Source organism: Chrysochloris asiatica, unplaced genomic scaffold (assembly GCF_000296735.1).
Source record: "Chrysochloris asiatica unplaced genomic scaffold, ChrAsi1.0 scaffold00040, whole genome shotgun sequence".
NCBI lineage: Eukaryota > Metazoa > Chordata > Mammalia > Afrosoricida > Chrysochloridae > Chrysochloris > Chrysochloris asiatica.
This window is the reverse complement of record NW_006408558.1, coordinates 11,435,989-11,452,415: the sequence shown is the minus strand read 5'-3', so window position 1 is coordinate 11,452,415 and position 16,427 is coordinate 11,435,989. Positions and strand designations below refer to the sequence as shown.

The 16,427-nt window shown below is 58.7% G+C and overlaps 1 protein-coding gene across 1 annotated transcript in view; it reads right to left on the bottom strand.

Annotated features, from left to right (window-relative positions):
- Positions 1 to 16,427, bottom strand: part of MUC5B (mucin 5B, oligomeric mucus/gel-forming) — a 48,957-nt gene that overhangs the window by 24,858 nt on the left and 7,672 nt on the right. Inside the window, exons 11-36 of the mRNA XM_006861019.1 lie at positions 16,253 to 16,362; positions 15,497 to 15,695; positions 15,138 to 15,263; positions 14,575 to 14,692; positions 14,335 to 14,473; positions 14,056 to 14,166; positions 13,505 to 13,574; positions 13,038 to 13,175; positions 12,606 to 12,770; positions 12,147 to 12,241; positions 11,316 to 11,442; positions 10,622 to 10,877; positions 9,807 to 9,862; positions 9,513 to 9,613; positions 9,140 to 9,291; positions 8,509 to 8,647; positions 8,310 to 8,423; positions 6,949 to 7,128; positions 6,303 to 6,542; positions 4,024 to 4,180; positions 3,639 to 3,767; positions 3,215 to 3,359; positions 3,046 to 3,089; positions 2,744 to 2,941; positions 2,543 to 2,564; positions 37 to 2,232 (exon numbers count right to left, since the gene is read on the bottom strand). Of these exons, the coding sequence (XP_006861081.1) occupies positions 37 to 2,232; positions 2,543 to 2,564; positions 2,744 to 2,941; positions 3,046 to 3,089; positions 3,215 to 3,359; positions 3,639 to 3,767; positions 4,024 to 4,180; positions 6,303 to 6,542; positions 6,949 to 7,128; positions 8,310 to 8,423; positions 8,509 to 8,647; positions 9,140 to 9,291; positions 9,513 to 9,613; positions 9,807 to 9,862; positions 10,622 to 10,877; positions 11,316 to 11,442; positions 12,147 to 12,241; positions 12,606 to 12,770; positions 13,038 to 13,175; positions 13,505 to 13,574; positions 14,056 to 14,166; positions 14,335 to 14,473; positions 14,575 to 14,692; positions 15,138 to 15,263; positions 15,497 to 15,695; positions 16,253 to 16,362 (5,527 nt within the window). The remainder of the gene's footprint in view (positions 1 to 36; positions 2,233 to 2,542; positions 2,565 to 2,743; positions 2,942 to 3,045; positions 3,090 to 3,214; positions 3,360 to 3,638; positions 3,768 to 4,023; positions 4,181 to 6,302; positions 6,543 to 6,948; positions 7,129 to 8,309; positions 8,424 to 8,508; positions 8,648 to 9,139; positions 9,292 to 9,512; positions 9,614 to 9,806; positions 9,863 to 10,621; positions 10,878 to 11,315; positions 11,443 to 12,146; positions 12,242 to 12,605; positions 12,771 to 13,037; positions 13,176 to 13,504; positions 13,575 to 14,055; positions 14,167 to 14,334; positions 14,474 to 14,574; positions 14,693 to 15,137; positions 15,264 to 15,496; positions 15,696 to 16,252; positions 16,363 to 16,427) is intronic.

Sequence of the window (16,427 nt, the reverse complement as noted above, 5' to 3'; positions counted from 1 at the left end):
CTGTTCCTACAGATCAGCCCAAAGCTGACGTTACACTGTACCACCTGGTCCAGTTCCCGCAGAGGTGTGTCTGGCTGCAGCTCAGAGCGACACTGGATGTCCACCGGGACCTGGCAGAAGGCATTGCCGGCTGCTCGGATGTTGTCATAGGTCTCAAAGTCCCCTCCAGAGAGCCCAGGCACGGGGTAGCTCTCATCAAACCAGTCCGTCCAGGTGCAGCGGGGCTCACACACGGTTCCAGTCGATGTGACCATGGTGGTGACGGTAGGACTTCGTGTCGGGAATCCAGAGGAGATGGTTCTCCCTGAGGTGGGCCTGGAGCCCAGGGTGGGGACCAGGGGTGTGGTGGTCAGGACGGGTGTGGAGGCCAAACTGGATGAGGATGACTTGGCTGCGGTTGTGGGGGATCTGGGCGTGGGCTGAGACGACGTCTGGATAGTGACCACTTCAGCAGTGCTGGATGAGATGTGAGGCATGTGTGTGGTGGCTGAGGTTGAGGGGACCCCGGATGACCTGAGAGAGTGAGCCGTGGGTTTGCTGGAGGTGGGGGTGCTGGTTTGGGGGACTTGTGTTAGAGTGTTGGAGGTGGAGGTGTGGACCGGTGGTACTGAGGCCCGCGTGGTAGTCGTGACAGATCCTGTCATGGTGATGGTAGAAGTACGAGTGGATGTTGATCCAGCTGTGGTTCCACAGTGCCTGTAATCGTCACAGCAGAGCACACGCACATTGTAGTTGAAGCACATGTTGAATCGGCCTTGCTGATCCTCGTTTCTACAGACCAGCCCTTCCTGCAGGCTGCAGCTGAGCACCTGTCCAATCTGGTCCAGGCTGACCTCAGGGTAGTTCTCTGCGCGACACTCGATCTTCTCGGGCACACGGCACATCTTCCCCCCAGCTGCCCTGATATTGTCAAATGTCTCTATGTCACCTCCAGAGACCCCTGAGGTTGGGAAGTCCACGTCAAACCATTCGGTCCACTCGCACCTGGGCTGACAGCTCGTTGTTCCCTGGATTATGGTGCCTGTGGTCTTGGTCAGCTGTGTCTCCTTGGATGTGGTGCTGGGAGCCCCCGGTGATGTTCCCGTTATTGGGGGCACAGTGGGACTTGTTCTTGCTGGTGATACAGATGTAGGCATCTGGGAAGTGTTCAGGGTGGTGTGCGTTGGAGGCACTGAGGTGGAGCCCGGGTGCGTTGATGTCTCCAGGGGAGGTGTAGGGACCTCTGTACCCGTGCTCCCAGGAGTGGACATGAAGTGTGTGTGGCTAGAGCTGGACTGAGAAGTTGGCCCGGCTGAGGGGAAGGGCCTTTGGGTGGTGCTGGCTAGGGGGCTTGTGTGTTCCTCACAGTGGTTCTGGCTGCAGCATAGCAAACGGATTCTATAGTTGTAGCACATGCGGAACGCGCCTTTCTGTTCGTCATTCCTGCAGACCAGGCCGAAACTGGCATCACAGTGGACTGTCTGACCCACCTGCTGGAGTGTGCTGTTGGGAAAGTTCTCCGCCTGGCACTCTATGTCCTGTGGCTGCTCACATATGTCCCCTCCCGCTCTGCGGATTTTGTCATAGGACTCAATGTCCCCCCCAGCCTCTTCGGACTTGGGGTAGTCCTCATCAAACCACCCTGTCCACTGACACTTAGGCTGACAGGCGGTGGTGCCTGGGGACTCAGAGCTCCTGACAGACTGGCTCATGGTCATTGTGGCTGAGGTCAACTGAGTCTGCAACGTCAAGGCTGCGGTGGACTTGGAGTTCGGAGTGGACTGTAAAGTCGTCTCTCTCGTGTAAATGATTTGGGTCGTGGTGGGCAAGTACTTGGGTGGAGTTGTCTCCGTCTTGGGGATGGACACCGGGGTCTCCGTGGTGGCCGTGGGCTGAGTAGTGACACTCGAGAATGGTGAGGGACTTGTGTGCAGGCTTGTGGATGGGCCACAGGGCTCAAGAACGCAGCATTGGATCCTGAGTTCGTAGTTGTGGCAGAGAGGGGGGCTCTGTTCACGGTTGAGACACGTCAGCCCGTGGGCTCGATCACAGTCCACCCGCTGGCCTAATTCCTCCAGGCTAGCTTTGGGGAAGGACGCTGCTCTGCACTCAATGTCTGCTGGCAGGCCACACACCTGGTACCCCCTCTGCCTCAGGTCCTGCAATGTCTCGAAGTCCCCGCCTTCCATCCCAGGCTCTGGGTGATTGCTGTCATACCAGTCTGACCAGATGCAGACTTCCCGCACACACATGGTGGGGGTCACTGAGCCTGGGGAGAGCATCAAGGGTAAGGGGGAGGAGGGCATCAGGGGGAGGGGCAGTTCCGGGGGAGGGACCTCCTTCACTGGGAGTTGACAGATGCTCTTGGGCCCCAGTGCTGGCCCCCAAGCCTCTGGGGATATAAAGGGGATCCCTAGGCAGGTCCCAGACTGAGATCGGGCCAGTTGGAGTGATGGACCCTTGACCAGGATTTGGTTCAGGCAGTGCTAGGAACCGAGTGGGTCTGGGAGGGCTGCTATCTCCCTTTGGGGGTGGCCCCTGCCAATCACAGTGAGGAAAGCATGTGGAAATGGGGGGCTGGGGGGCTAGAGGGACCTGGGCTGCCCTGGTGGCTGGCACAGATAGCCCAGTGACTGGCTGAGGTTTGTCTGGTTGTCTAGACGCAACCAGGGATGATGATGGGATCTCCTCAGGGTGAGTCCGAGTTGGGGCATGAGAATGACCCCTGTCTCCCAGTCCCCCAGCCTAGCTGCCCGGGGCTCACCTGCTGTGGATGGTGGTGTTGCCGTGCTACTAAAGATGAATGGTGTTGTGGGTGAGGTTCCTGGACAGTCTACCACATTCCGGTGTATGGTCCCGTTGTCCCCACAGATGGCAACTAGGCAGGCGCCCAGCCCGTCCGTGGTGTTGTAGACCACATCCTTGTAGCCAAATGTCTTGCCTTCGTAGGTGCACGTGCAGGCTGTGGGCGTCCAGGTGTGGGCTTACTTGGAGCCCCAGCCCTCCAGTACCCTCAGCCCCTGCTAGGCCTCCAGCTCCCAGGCAAGCCCAGCCCTCCTTCCTTACCCTCAAGGCTGTGTTCGCATTGGATGCCGCTGGAGGTACAGGTACTAGGGTGTAGGAAGGGAGAGTTGCGGGGTCTGCATACTGTCCTGCCCTGCTCCATGTTCCCACCCTGTCTTGCCCTGGAGTTCACACACACACACACCTGGAGCCCAGCCCCCAGCCCCCTCACCAGCTCTGGCAGTTCTCGGCAGTGGCCACCTTGGCATTGACCTCGTGGTAATTTCCATCCACATCATAGCAGCCACACTGGGCTACACACTTCATCTCGTCCTCACTGAAGAACGGCTTGCTGGGCGGGCACTTGGGGTAGCAGCCTGGGGCCAGTGGAGCACAGGGTCACCCGGGATCTTTTACCCTTGCATTCAGGGGTAAGTGCTGCCCCCACCCACCTGCAGGCTCTGTCCTCCCCTATCCTGGGGTGGTGCAGGACCAGTGGGGACTCTCAAAGAGGCACTGCCCTGAGCAGATGGGCACGGCAGCCAAGAACCATGTTTGGAAAGGGGAGAGGCAGTGGTAGATGCCCCACTGCCCTGGCGCCTGGGGACTATCCCCCAGCCACCTCCCCTCCTCCATGGGAAGCATCCACCCCTCACCTTCCAGGCCGGGTAGGTTGTGGAGGCAGCGCCCGCTGGGGTTGCGGCAGGTCCGCATACAGGGTGCCCCGCACGGCTGGTAGTGCCATTCACACTCCCCGTGGGGGTTGTAGTAGTCACAGAACAAAGCTGGGGGCGGGAACACAGAATCAGAGCGGGCCTTCCTCTCCTGGGTGGACTGAACAGAACCCGCCATTCCCTGGACGTTGCTCTATGGGGGTCTGTACCCCCAGATCCTGCCCTCGGAGTTTCTACCTTTTGCTGAGCCATCTTGTGTTGGAGATTCCCTGACTGGCTTCAAGCGGATCTACACCTGCGCGGACCAGGCCTCCTCCCTGACTCCCTGACTCCGCCCCTTCAGCACCGCGGACAGAGCCCGACTCACGGCAGACTTCCGGGCTGCGCCAGGACACGCACACGCCGGCGTCGTGGCAGGCCTGGGCGTAGGCGGCCACGGCTGTGCAGAAGCACTCGCAGTCTCCGCCCGAGTCGCAGGCGCAGGCATCGCTCACGCAGGCTTCGTAGTACTTGGTGGAGTCGACCTGTGAGCAGAGGCAGCCGAGGTGGTGTCAGCAAAGACCCACTCAGACCGCAAGCCAGGGCAGGGGCCTGGATCTTATGTGACTTAATGCCCCACTGCCGATTTCCTTCTCTGGCTCCACCTCAGTCACCCACCTGGATGCCCAGAGCCTCCACTCACCTCCTCAGTCCCCGAATCCTAAACCTGATCCCAGGGCTGGGGAAGCGGAGACTAGGGTGAGTCTTCAGGGTTGAAAGGCAGACTTTCAGCCCACCACCCTGCCCACTGAGACTGTGATGACCATTTCATCATTTCGTCCCTGGGATGTTGCCCCCACATAACCACATGACTCCCCATGACATCCAGGGATGTTTACAAACCACCTCCCAGGAGGTCCCCTCTCATGCCCATGCCCCACTGTCAGAGCCTGTCCCCTCTACAATGTAAGTTCTGGAGGGCAGGTGTACACCCTCACCTACAACATCTACCCACATTGAATCGACAGACCCAGAGTATGCCTTACATACAGAGCCTGAGCCAGGACTCCTAACCTTCTACTGAACCTACACACCTGCCAGGTGCCCACACATGTACCAGGTGCATGCCCTGAGTGGACCCAGCCGGCCCGGGTCCCAAGGCTCTTGCTTTCTCCATGAGCTCCAGGCAGTCCCATGGGACCTGGGATTGGCCTTGTCCCTCTAATAAAGACTTCTCAGGGTCAGTGAGACGTCTTTATAAGTTACCTCTCCAGAGACAACCTGGTAAGAGCAACTTAGGGCTCTCATCGCAGCAAAGACGTGGAAACTACAAACTATTCCTCCCATAAGCTGTCCCCTCCTGTCACCATTAAAATCTGGAATTACAAATCTATGGTCACAAGTGGTCACTTAAATCCTTGTTAAAATGAAGTGTTTGCCAGGGGCCGGGGAGGGAAATGGAGAGTTACTGTTTAATGTGTACAGTTGGGGGGATGGAGAAGTTGTGGAAATGGATCGTGGTGATGCTAATATAACATAGTGTACTTGTCACCCCTAAATAATTGTACTGTTAAAATGGTTAAAATGGTCAATTTTATGTAGTGTACATTTTGCCACAATAAAAAATAAATGCCGTGAGCCAAGGTGTTGAGAGTCTCTTCCTACTGTCTCTGCACAGCTGGGCTGAAAATGCTCCCCACCTTCCTTGTCATCTGTGGGGTTCAGGAAGTCTCAGGTTGTAAGTGACCGTGGCCAGGTCTGCCTGTGCAGTCCCTGCTCTGGGCACTCTCCCCTGCAGTGTCCTCACCAGGAGCCAGTTTCTCAGGAAGAGGTGGGAAGCAGGAGACACCTGGCACAGAAACTGCCTGGTGGGAGGTTCAGACCCAAGACCCATGCTCTGGTTTGACTTCTGGGCTCCCGAAGGTCAAGTGGAAACCTTTACCCTATAAATAGGAATGTGAACCTATTTGGAAATAGGGTTTCTTATATTATGATAATGAGGACACATAGGGCTGGTCCTAAACCTAACCCCTTCTAAGTCTTGTTGTTGTTGTTGTCATGTGCTGTGGAATTGGTTCCGACTCATAGCGACCCTGAACAGGGTTTCTGAGGCTGTAAATCTTTACGGGAGCAGAAAGCCTCATCTTTCTCCCGCGGAACAGCTGGTAGTTTCGAACTGCTGACCTTGCGATTCGCAGCCCAATTCGTAACCACTACACTATGTCTTGTAAATTGGTCCTAAAGCTAATCCCTTCTAAATCTTGAAAGTTGGTCCTAACCCTAATCCCTTCTAAGTCTTGTCAGTTGCCATGGAAACCCCATGGACAGCAGAGCACCAGATTACCCCGTCCTGCGCCATCTTCTCGACTGCAGAGGAAAGACCTGCCATACGAGGACCTATCTACAAACTGAGATTGCCAAAGATTGCCAGCAGCCCCCCAGAAGGAATCCAGATGGCTGCCCTTGGTTTGGCCTTCCACCCCCCAGAACTATGGAATGATTAAGTTGCCTCTTTGTGGTGTTTTGGTCACGGCAGCTCTAAGAGCCTGAGCCAGGATGGCAAGGTTGTCCTCAAAGGCCTGCCATGTGCCCAGCCCAGGTACCCCCTGGAACCCAAGCACCTCTCTAAGGCCCTGTCTGACAACCCCCAACCATCCCAAACCCCACCTGAGACTGGCAGGCAGCAAAGGTGGCACTGTGGAGAATGCTGCATTGCTTCTGGGCCCAAGACTTGCGGTACGGGTTGGCAGTACAGGGGTCCCTGGGGGCGAGGGCGTCTGGGCAGGTTGGTGAGAACTTCCAGCTGTTACCGAATTCCAGCACGTCGCCCACCACGGACTGGCTCCGCGTAGTAAAGTCGTTGATGGCATTGCCATCGAAGTTGCCGCACAGCCCACACACTTTCCCCTGTGGACAGGGGAAGACAGATGCAGCAGGTGGATACAGGTGGCCAACCATGCAAGGCAGCGTGGAACCTGGCCTGGGGTCACCACAGGACACCTGGAGCCTCCAGACAGCTCCCCAGGGCTCATAGGAAGGTGAACAGTGAGTTCTCTGGGCAGCTGAGCAGGTGGACAGGTACCTGCTCCATCAAAGCCTCCAGCCCAGCAGGTATGGCCGTGCCAGGCTGGGCACTCACGTTACCAATAGAAGGGTTCTCCCAGATGCTGGTTTGGTCTCAGCACTGCCCCTTTGTGGAGTCTCACCCCAGGCCCGGGTCTTCCCCTGTGATGTCCAGCCCACTGGTGGTTGCCAGGTATAGGGCTCCGTAATGTCCTCTGGGGTGGACGGGTCCCAGGGCAGCCATGCTCACCTGGTAGCTCGGATGCAGCCTGATGAATATGCTGGTCTTCCGGTCCCATGACACAATCAGCCCGCTGCGGGCCTCAATGACCAGGTAGATGCCCATGTAGCGAATCTTGTAGGGTAGGTCTCCGCTGGGCCCCCTCTCCACCACCTTCATGTGCCCCTCAGTGAGGATCAGTTCATAGCTCTGCAGAGGGAGGTGGGAGGTGGCAGGGAGCTGACCCTTGGGGTCCTAGAGAGGACCACAGCCCATCACAGCTAGTGGGCTCAGCTGTCAGCATGAGGCCAGGGGACTGGAAGGAAGGGCTAAGCCAGCAGGCCTGGCTGCCTGGTACTGATGGCTCTTGGGAGGGGACCTTTAAGCTTGTGCCATCTGATAAGAGTGTCTGTTCACCTGAGACCATAATACAGTTATGGTGGGCGCCTTGGGCCACATGGCATCAGTCTGACCTTTGGGTGACCTGGACACTGAGGAGCTACGGTCAGCCATGTGGATGGTCCGTAACACCTAGGTGACTGACCCATGGAATAAAGCCTGGGCACAGACACCCAGAGCCCACCCAAACCTCACCCCGGCCTCGCCTCTACCAACCCTTGAGAGCTGCATGGACCTCATGTCCACCCCACCCTGGGCAGTGGAGACATTGTTGGCCACAGGATTGTTTTCCACACCGTGGTCCTGATGCGTCTGCTGGAAGTGGGTCCCCTTGGCCCACGCCCTAGCCCCAGGAGCTCAGCATGTGGTCTTATTCTGTGGGTGTGATGATGAGAAAGTCAGAAGCGGTTACCCTGGACTGGGTGGGGCGGAGGGTCAGACCAGTGATAGATGAGCTTATGACATATACCGAGAGGGGAGACACAGGGAGAAAGACACAGAGAGAGAAGAGACAGTGAGAGAAGAGACAGAGAAAAGAGAGAGAAAGATTAGAGAGGAGAGACAGAGAGATGAGAGACAGATAGGAGAGACAGATAGGAGAGACAGAGAGGAGAGACAGAGAGGAGAGACAGAAAGATGAGAGACAGAGAGAAGGAGAGACAGAGAGGAGAGACAGGAAAACAGAGAGATGAGAGACAGAGGTAGAGGCAGGAAGAGGAGAGCAGATGCCTCGGGATGATCACAGGATGCCTGAGGTCAGCAGCAGCTGGCAGTGAGGAGAGAGCCCTCCCTTAGAGCCTTGCTGGCTCTTGGCATTCAGGCTCGACGCCTCCTTAACACGGAGGAGAGCAGAGCCAGCTGTTGCTCTTGCCTGACTTGTGAAAATGTGTTTCTGCAGCTGCGGGGACTCAGCTACGTGGGGCCATTGAGGACCATCCGTGGTGGCCCTGGGGTGCAGATGGAGGGGAAGGCACTGGACGGCTGCTCCTCACCTCCAGGAAGATTTTGATGGCCTTGGAGCAGGTGACACCTGTGGTCCCACAGGGGATGTTCTCAGTGACAATCCGGAAGTTTCCGTTGTTGGTAGCGTTGCCAGCGCAGTAGTCCTGGGCCGGGAAGAGGTGAGCATGAGTGGATGGCGGTGGGGAGGGCTGGGTGGGGGTGGCCTGGAGGACGGGGGCAGGAGCACACCTGGGCTAACATGTACTTGCAGTCGCCTTCGAAGTTGTAACGTCCACCATCAAAGGTGATGAAGTGCCCGTCCCCATAGGCCACACAGGTGCCCAGGCAGGGCTGGCTGGTACACTCCCATCTCCGGTTCTTGCACGTGCTGCAGGGATGTGGGTGGGGGAGGGGTGGGTACACTCTGCTCAGCCAGAGAACCCCTGACCACCACAGCCACAACCCTGGCTTATCAGGTCCCAGTTTGGGGGCCTTAGCCAGTCACTACACCTCCTGATACTCAGTACCATCACCCCAGAGGCTGAAACAAAATGATACCTCCAGGCTTGTTAAGTGGACAGAAGTGGTCAGTTTCCGTTACGATCCCTAGCCCCTGATCTAAAAGGACAGATGACCTCAGAGGTCAGTGTTGGCCGGCCCCATGATGGACTAGGCCAGGAGACTGTGGTCCCCATGGGCACTCTCAGAAAACTATGAAGACACTGAATCTCCAAGGCCCTCTCCTGCAAAGGTTAGCTCCGGCCAGCTGCTCCTGTGGTCACAGGCTGGCCATCTCTCTGTCCCCCATCCCTTTCCTGTGTATGCTCCAGCAAAGGGACCTTCCCACCACCCCTCCCTGTCTGCGGGACTCTGGACCCACCAGGTGTTGCAGTCAACGCTGATGGTGTCCCCAGGCTGGTACGTGGCTTCGTTGTGCACACAAGGACAATCTTCCTGGGCAATACACCCCCCATTGCCATCTGATACCAGCCCTGGAGGACAGACGCAGCCAGAGACGCAGTGTGTGCTGTACTGTGGGGGCAGGAAGCAATGGTCAGGGCCAAGGAGGTAGCTCGCCGGTCCCTCCCCTCATGTTGGGGACACCATGGTGATGTGACAATGTGCCGTCCCAAAGTCCACACCAAGGGCAAGGCATGCAGGGCTGGGGTATCCCTGTGTCAACAAACCCAGAGGGACAGGGATGAGTCAAGGATGGCTGTATGGCTGTCCCCACCTTCCCACAGGCCACTTACACAGTCCACATCGAGCGTGTGGCAACTACGCAGACACTCAGCCCCGAGGGCACCCGCTGAGGCATTGCTGCAGTTCACATACACCATAGGGGGTGTGCACCCTGGGTGGGGAGAGCAAGCCCAACTAGTCAGCTCTGTGGCGTCTCCCACCCCATCTGAGCACCCAGCCCCAGCCTAAAGGAGAAGACCCTCCCTTCTCTTTGGGAGTACCAGCAGCAGGGTCCAGGATGGGGGATTTGCCAGGGGGCAGTCCAGGGCTCACGTGAGGTGGGGACTTAGGGGGATGGTCATTACCTGTGCTGCTTTGCACCAAGGCTCCCAGGCAACTCAGCTTCCCACTCGAGCATGAACTATGAGAGACAGACAGACAAATGATGGGAATCCACACCCTCCACCTCCACCAGGCCTCCGTAAACGATGGGGATGAGGGAATACAGGAGAAAGGGCAGGGACGTGAGGAGGGGCCCTTGACTGTGAGGGGTCAGAGTTGGGGCAGTGTGGGCACCCCTCCCTGGCCTCATGCACTCTACCTGCCCCACCTCTGCCCCCTTAGACCCCTGGGAGCTAGGAAAGGACATCCCCTTTCTACAGATGGGTTCATGGTGGAGCAAGGGAACACTGATTTGGGGCCTCTTAGACTCCTATCCTCTCCCTGGGGAGGCTCTCAGGGTTTTGAGCAAGAGCACAGCCCCCTGACAGCCTGGGAGAAGGAATGTCACACAGGAGGTGGGGACCAGAAGGGGTATGTAGTGGGGCCCCTTCAAGGGCACTGGTGGGTACCCCAGGGGCAGGACAGGAAGGAGATCAGCAGGAGAAGGCCCAGAGCATGGTTTGGGGTGCAAGGATTCTGCTCCCCGGCACCTCCTCATCCATGTGGTGGCTCTGCGCACATCCTACAGACCTAGCAAAAATGCAGCAGCCCCCAGGGATCTCTGCCCCAGACCTTTGATGGCCCCATCTCAGGGTGGTGCTGATGGAGACACAGTTCCTGACGCCCCACCATTTCCTGTCTGCCCCCCACCCACATACATTCAGCAATCTGAGGACATGGGCTGGCTCTCGGGGACCTGTCCTCCCCCCTGCACTGCCTGCCTGACGGTGCTTCTTACCATACCACGCCGTTATCATGCACCACCTCGCCTGGGGCCACCACGGTGCCACGCAGGTAGCAGGGGCATTCTTGGGCAGGCACACATGTGCCGGCGTCATCCAGGTAGGTGCCCACAGGGCAGGTACAGCCATCCACGGGCACAAAGGAGATGCCACAGGTGACGTCCACCTCACTGAGAGATCGGCAGGTGGGCTGGCAGGTGTCCACCACATACTCGTAGCTCTGGGACTTGGGGCAGCTGCTCATGTACTTGGCTGGAGTCAGAGGGAGGCAGTGTGGTCAGGGCTGCGGCCCAGTTCTTACTTAAGTGTTCCAGGCCTCAGTTTCTCCCCTGCAACCCTCCAGTGATAAGAGTCTGAGGTTTTTGTGAAGGCCTCTTGATTCAGGATTCAGCTGGGGTTTGAGACAGTCACTGCCTCCTCCCAGAGAGGCCTGGTCAGGGGTGTCCCCACCTGCCCTCCCTGACTGACAGTGTCGAGGTAGGTCAGTGGCAGATACCAGGAAAAGGGGACACTCGTGGGCAGATTTGGGACTTTTCACCAGAGTCCCCAGCCTCCAGCTCATGTCTGCCCCCATGCTAGTACGCACGCCCAGAGGTGCGTGGAATGCGTGCAGAGCCCCTCTGACAGGCAAAGGAGGGGAGCGTGTGCCGGAGCCCAGCTGCTCCAGTGACCGCGGTGCCGCCCACTCACCGCACACGCCCTCCCTCCATCCGTTCAGCAGCACGCCCTTGGCGGCGCATGCGCGCACGTAGGCGGACAACGCGGCACACAGACAGTCCTCGCTCTTCTCGCAGTTGCACGTGTCGAACATGCAGTTCTGGGAGCGAGAGAGGGGAGCGTCAGGGCGCTGCCAATGACCCTAGCCCACGGGACTCCCTCCTCTCGTCCCCGTCAGGCACCCTTTTGGCTTAGTCCTGTGATTGGGAGGCAGGCGCGGTGGCCAGGCAGGGAGATGGCCTGGAGGGACAGCCAGAACTCCGTCTGAAAAACTGGCCAGTGGGCAGAAAGCCAACCCAGAATCGAGCTATGTGGTGGGACTTGGGGTGGGTGCTGAGGAGTCCGCAGGGAAGTCGTGAGGTCGGGGTGGGGGGACACACTGGTGGGGGTCTTAGCTTGCATTTTGGACACATCACTCTAGTTGGGCTGCCAGAGGTGACAGGGAGGGGGCGTACAGACTACGGGCAGGAGACCTGTGGGGAGGGGGTAGTCGGGGTGAATGGGAGGGATACAGGCGTCCAGGACCTGGGTGGGTGCCTGGGAAGATGAAGGTGGCCCCTAGTGGGTGTGGAGGGCTGAAGCTGACCCAGGGTTTGCATCTGGAGACCACCCCCTCCCCACTCCCAGGACAAGGCCTGTGCATGACAGAGCTGTCCTTCCAGAGGTCTGTCCACCTGGTCAGAACTGAGTGTACAACCAATAGGGGTGGGGGATGCCCATGAGAGAAGACCGTGAAGGGAAGTCTTGAGGCAGGTACTGCCTTCATCCTCTCCTCCCCACCCCACGCTGGTGGGCGGTGCTTACCGAGTGGAAAGATGCAGGGCTGACAATGGAATGGCAGGGGGCGAAGGCGCCCGTGGGGTTGGTCAGCATGGAGCACCAGTGCTGGGCATACTTCTCTGGTGGGGACATGGGACAGGGGCCACAGTCACCCTGGCAGCTCGGGCTGGCGGCTGGCTTTGCACACGGTCTTGCAATCCTGCACCTGCCCAACCCCCCATACCCCGTAACCCTCAAACACAGCCTGGTGGGGACCTTTACCCCAGGACTGTGGATTAGAAGTTGGGACTCAGAGAAGGGAACATATAGTCACCCACCAATCCATGAGGTGCTGCTTCCAGGAAGAGGGCAGACACCTTCCAGGAGGGGTTTCCACCTGGCCCCAGCCCAACACCTCCCACCTGTCCACCCCATCCCCCACCATTTCAGCCTGCACACCTATCCACAAGGGTCCTCCCAAGCCCAGTCACCCGGATGGGATACCGTTCTCCACGCTGAGGGAGCAGGGGTCCTCAAAGATGTTCTTGGAGTTGGGGCAGGCAGCCTGGGTCTTCCAAGTGTTGGCGAAGGCCGAGCCTGTGCCCTCCACCACCCCGCTGAGGGCTGTGAAGTCATCTGCCTGGTTCTGGTTGAAGTTCCCACATAGGCCTGGTGGCCAGGTGGGCAGGGGGTGGGCATTAGCGGGCATCCAACCTCACCTGGTCCCCCAGCACCACCAGAAAAAGATCCTCCTCCTGGGATCTCGTTCCCAGCCTCTTCTCAACCCACCTGATGTGGGCAGTGAGGCTCCCGCTGGGTCCACCACACAGTGCCAGTCTAGCTATGACAAGTCCCCAAGCCTCCCAAATGGAGCCCCACCCAACCCTCCCTCAGCAGCACTCAGCCCAGCTAGCCCCAGTCTCCCAAGGGTCTCACCGCACATCTGACCACGGTGGGTCGGGTCCAGTCGGATATAAACCTGCATCAGGGGCACCAGCTGAACTTGCAACTGCAGCCCAAATCCCGTCTGCACCAGCACAAAGAAGGACGAGGGTTTGAAGGCCGTGATGTTGGCTGGACAGTGGGGGGGACGGAGTGGACATCAGGCCATACAGAGACCTGGACACACTCCCAGCCTCCCAATCAGCAAAGTGCCTGCCCCTACCACCATCTCTGGGAGCTGCCCAAGCAAACATCAGCCGTGAGTGAGGCTGATGGTCCCTGAAAGGGTGGGGCTGAGCACACCCCTGCCGTCTGGGGTCCATGGGGCATCTGGAACTGCCCAAGCCACAAAGAAGCCTCCAGGGGTAGATCCAGGCAGCTGGCCCAGGTGCTGGGAGCCATCCATGCTGGGCAGGCACTGGCTCCAGGTGTGGGTGACCGGCCATCCAGGGAACAGGTACCTGCTGATGTGGGCAGCTGGGTATAGATGGAGTTCATGAAAACCGCTCCATTGGCCTGGATCCGGATGGTCTAGCAAGAGAGGCAGGGGCCTTGTTAAGTGTCAGAGGTGGGGGCAGAACCTGTCGACTAGGCACCCCAGTTCCATTCCACAGATGGGGGAGTGGCCACTCAGTAGAGACAGAGCCTGTCTGAACCACAGTTCAGCTCTGGAACCATCCAGAAGGGGGCGTGGGGCTTTAAGGAGTCAGGTGTCAGACTCTCTATCTGTCTCTTTATCTGTCTGTCTGTCCATCTCTCCACCTGTCAGTCTCCCTATCTGTCTATTTCTCATCTGTCTCTCCACCTCTCCCTGCCTGTCTCCCATCTCTCCTCCAGTCTCTCTCCCATCCCTCCCCCTGTCTCTCCATGTCGCCCCATCTGTCTCCCATCTCTCCCCCAATCTGTCTCCCTCTGTCCATCTCCTGATCTGTCCACCTCTCTTTCCGTCTCTGCCGTCTCTGAGACTGCATCCTTGCCTTCCTCTTGCCCTGTGGCTGTTGCTGGCTCTCACCATGTCCCCGCCGTGCAGGCTGAGTGTCACCGACTTGAGGCAGCTCTCTGTGTCTGTGAGGCCACATCTCCGCAGCTCGGCCAGCACGGTGAACGTGCTATCATCACACCTCTGACAACAAAGACACAGACACATTGAGAATGGCATCTGTGGGCCCTGGGGCATCCACACAGGTGGGACAGAAGGCAGCCACCAGGCGAGCGCAAACCCAGGCTCTCCCTGTGAGGATGAGACCCCTTACAGAGCAGGAGGGCGGAGGGCTCAGAGCTGCACACGCACCTTGGACAGGATGTAGCTGCAGTCTCCATGCAGGTCATAAAGCTTCTCATCATAGGTGGAGATGTGTGAGCCCCCTTGGATGGAGCAGGTGCCTGGGCACGGGAGATCCTCACACTGCCACCGTCCCCCGGAGCAGGTGCTGGGGACAGGGGAGCATGAGTGGGGGACCAGGCAGACCCCAGACCTCATGCACCCCCATCACCCAGGGAGAGGGCCAGCTGGGTGGGCATCGGGGCATACCAGGAGCTGCAGGTGGTGGTGAAGGCAGCCCCTGGGGCATAGGTTCGACCACGGTAAGTACAGGGACACTGCTTCAGGGGCACACAGCCTGAGTGGGTGACGTCATCTAGCACCGTGCCTGAGGGCGGGAAGGGGGCAGTGAGCGACAGAGAGGATGAGCTGTGTCTGCCCAGCAGGTGAAGAAACTGAGCCCAGGTGTAACCCATCTGTCCCAGGCCCCAGAGCAACCCATGGGAGCTTGAAACCACCTGCCTGTCAGAAGAGGAGCCCAAGGCAATGGAATCTAGATCTGAAATCAGACCTCGGCCCCAGCCACACCTGGTTTGCACTGGTGTGGGCGAGCTCTGAGCTGCTCTGTGCCTCAGTTTCCCCACCTGTTCTGAGGGCCCATGGTGCTAGGTCTCCCTCCCCATCAGGTCAGCACATCTGCTTTCCTAACATTCAGTTCCCAACGTCGCAGGGAGGGTGACTTCGGAACCCATGGGCAGTGGCCAGCATGGGGCATTGGGGACACAGTGACCCAGGGCAGGGGTGGTCCCAGGTAAGGGACTCGGGGGACCTGCCTGGGGGACAGAAGCAGCCATCTTCACAGTGGTCGTCACAGAGCTGGGCTCGCTCAGGGTTGGAGCAGGTGTCGGTGCAGGGTGAGCCACACTCCTGATGCTGCATGCCCGCAGGGCATGTCTGGGCTGCGGTCAGATGGAGAGACGGGGAGGCAGGGAGAGAGGCCTTGAGCTGATCAGCCATACAGGGGGACCAGGCCCCCATCCCACCCTCCGAAAGCTGCACTGGAGCCCGAGGATTTGGCAGCCACCCACTGCTCCCTCAGCCGCCTCCTGGGTCAGGTAGGAGGGGTGGAGAACTCTCCGTGCCCACCCGAGAGCCCAGCTGCTTGCACACTCTCCTCCCACAGGACACTCACGGCAGAGGTCGGGGCCCCTCCAGTTCTGCGGCCTGCCGCCAGCGTGGGCACACTGGCGAGAGTACTCAGCAAAGGTAGCACACGGGCAGCTGGGGCATCGGCACAGGTCCTGGGCGCAGGAGGTCACGTATGGCTCAGGGTCCACCAGCTCGTTGCACTGGGCAAAGGCAGGGCCCAGCAGGGTGCGGCGGCAGGTGTCCTCCTGTGGAACAGGGTGGTCCTGAAGCCCTGACACCCCTACCTCCAGAGTTGATGCCACTCAGTCACAGCAGTACTGCCACCATCCACCCAGGATGGAGAGCCCCATTCCTTTCCCTGAGGCTTCTTCCTTCCTTTCTTTTTCCCTCCCTTCCTTCATCCCACCATCAGTTCATCCTTCGTCTCACTCAGCCATCCCACCATCCATTAGTCCATCGTCTGTCCGTCCATCCATCATCCATCTTCCCATCCTTAAACTTTCTTCTCTCCTCCTTCCCCTTTATCCCTTCCTCCATCCATCCTTCCCTCTCTCATTCCCTCCCTCCCTCCACCTTTCCTTGCATCTTTCCACCCATCCACTTACCTGCTCTAGATGCAGAGCTTGGTTTGGCTCTGGGCACATTAGCCACAGCATGTGTGGTTCTGTTCTGGGCAAACCTGGGTAGGAGATCCTGACCCTCTTTGTGTGGATCTCAGAGACCCCAGATAGACTCTCTGGGTCCCAATCACAGCCACTCAGTTGTCCCCATGCCAAGAGGCTCTGGGGGAGACACTCACCCCAATATCGGTACAGTTGGTGGCTGGGGTGGGCAGTGGGTCCTGGCACTGCTCAGTGGGCCCATCCAGTTTCTGCAGGTTCCCAAACTGGAGTGCCGTCAGCCTGACATCTGTGGAGACACAGACATGCTTAGGTGGCCTGAACAGGGGTACTGAGGGCCCAAAGGCACCTGCT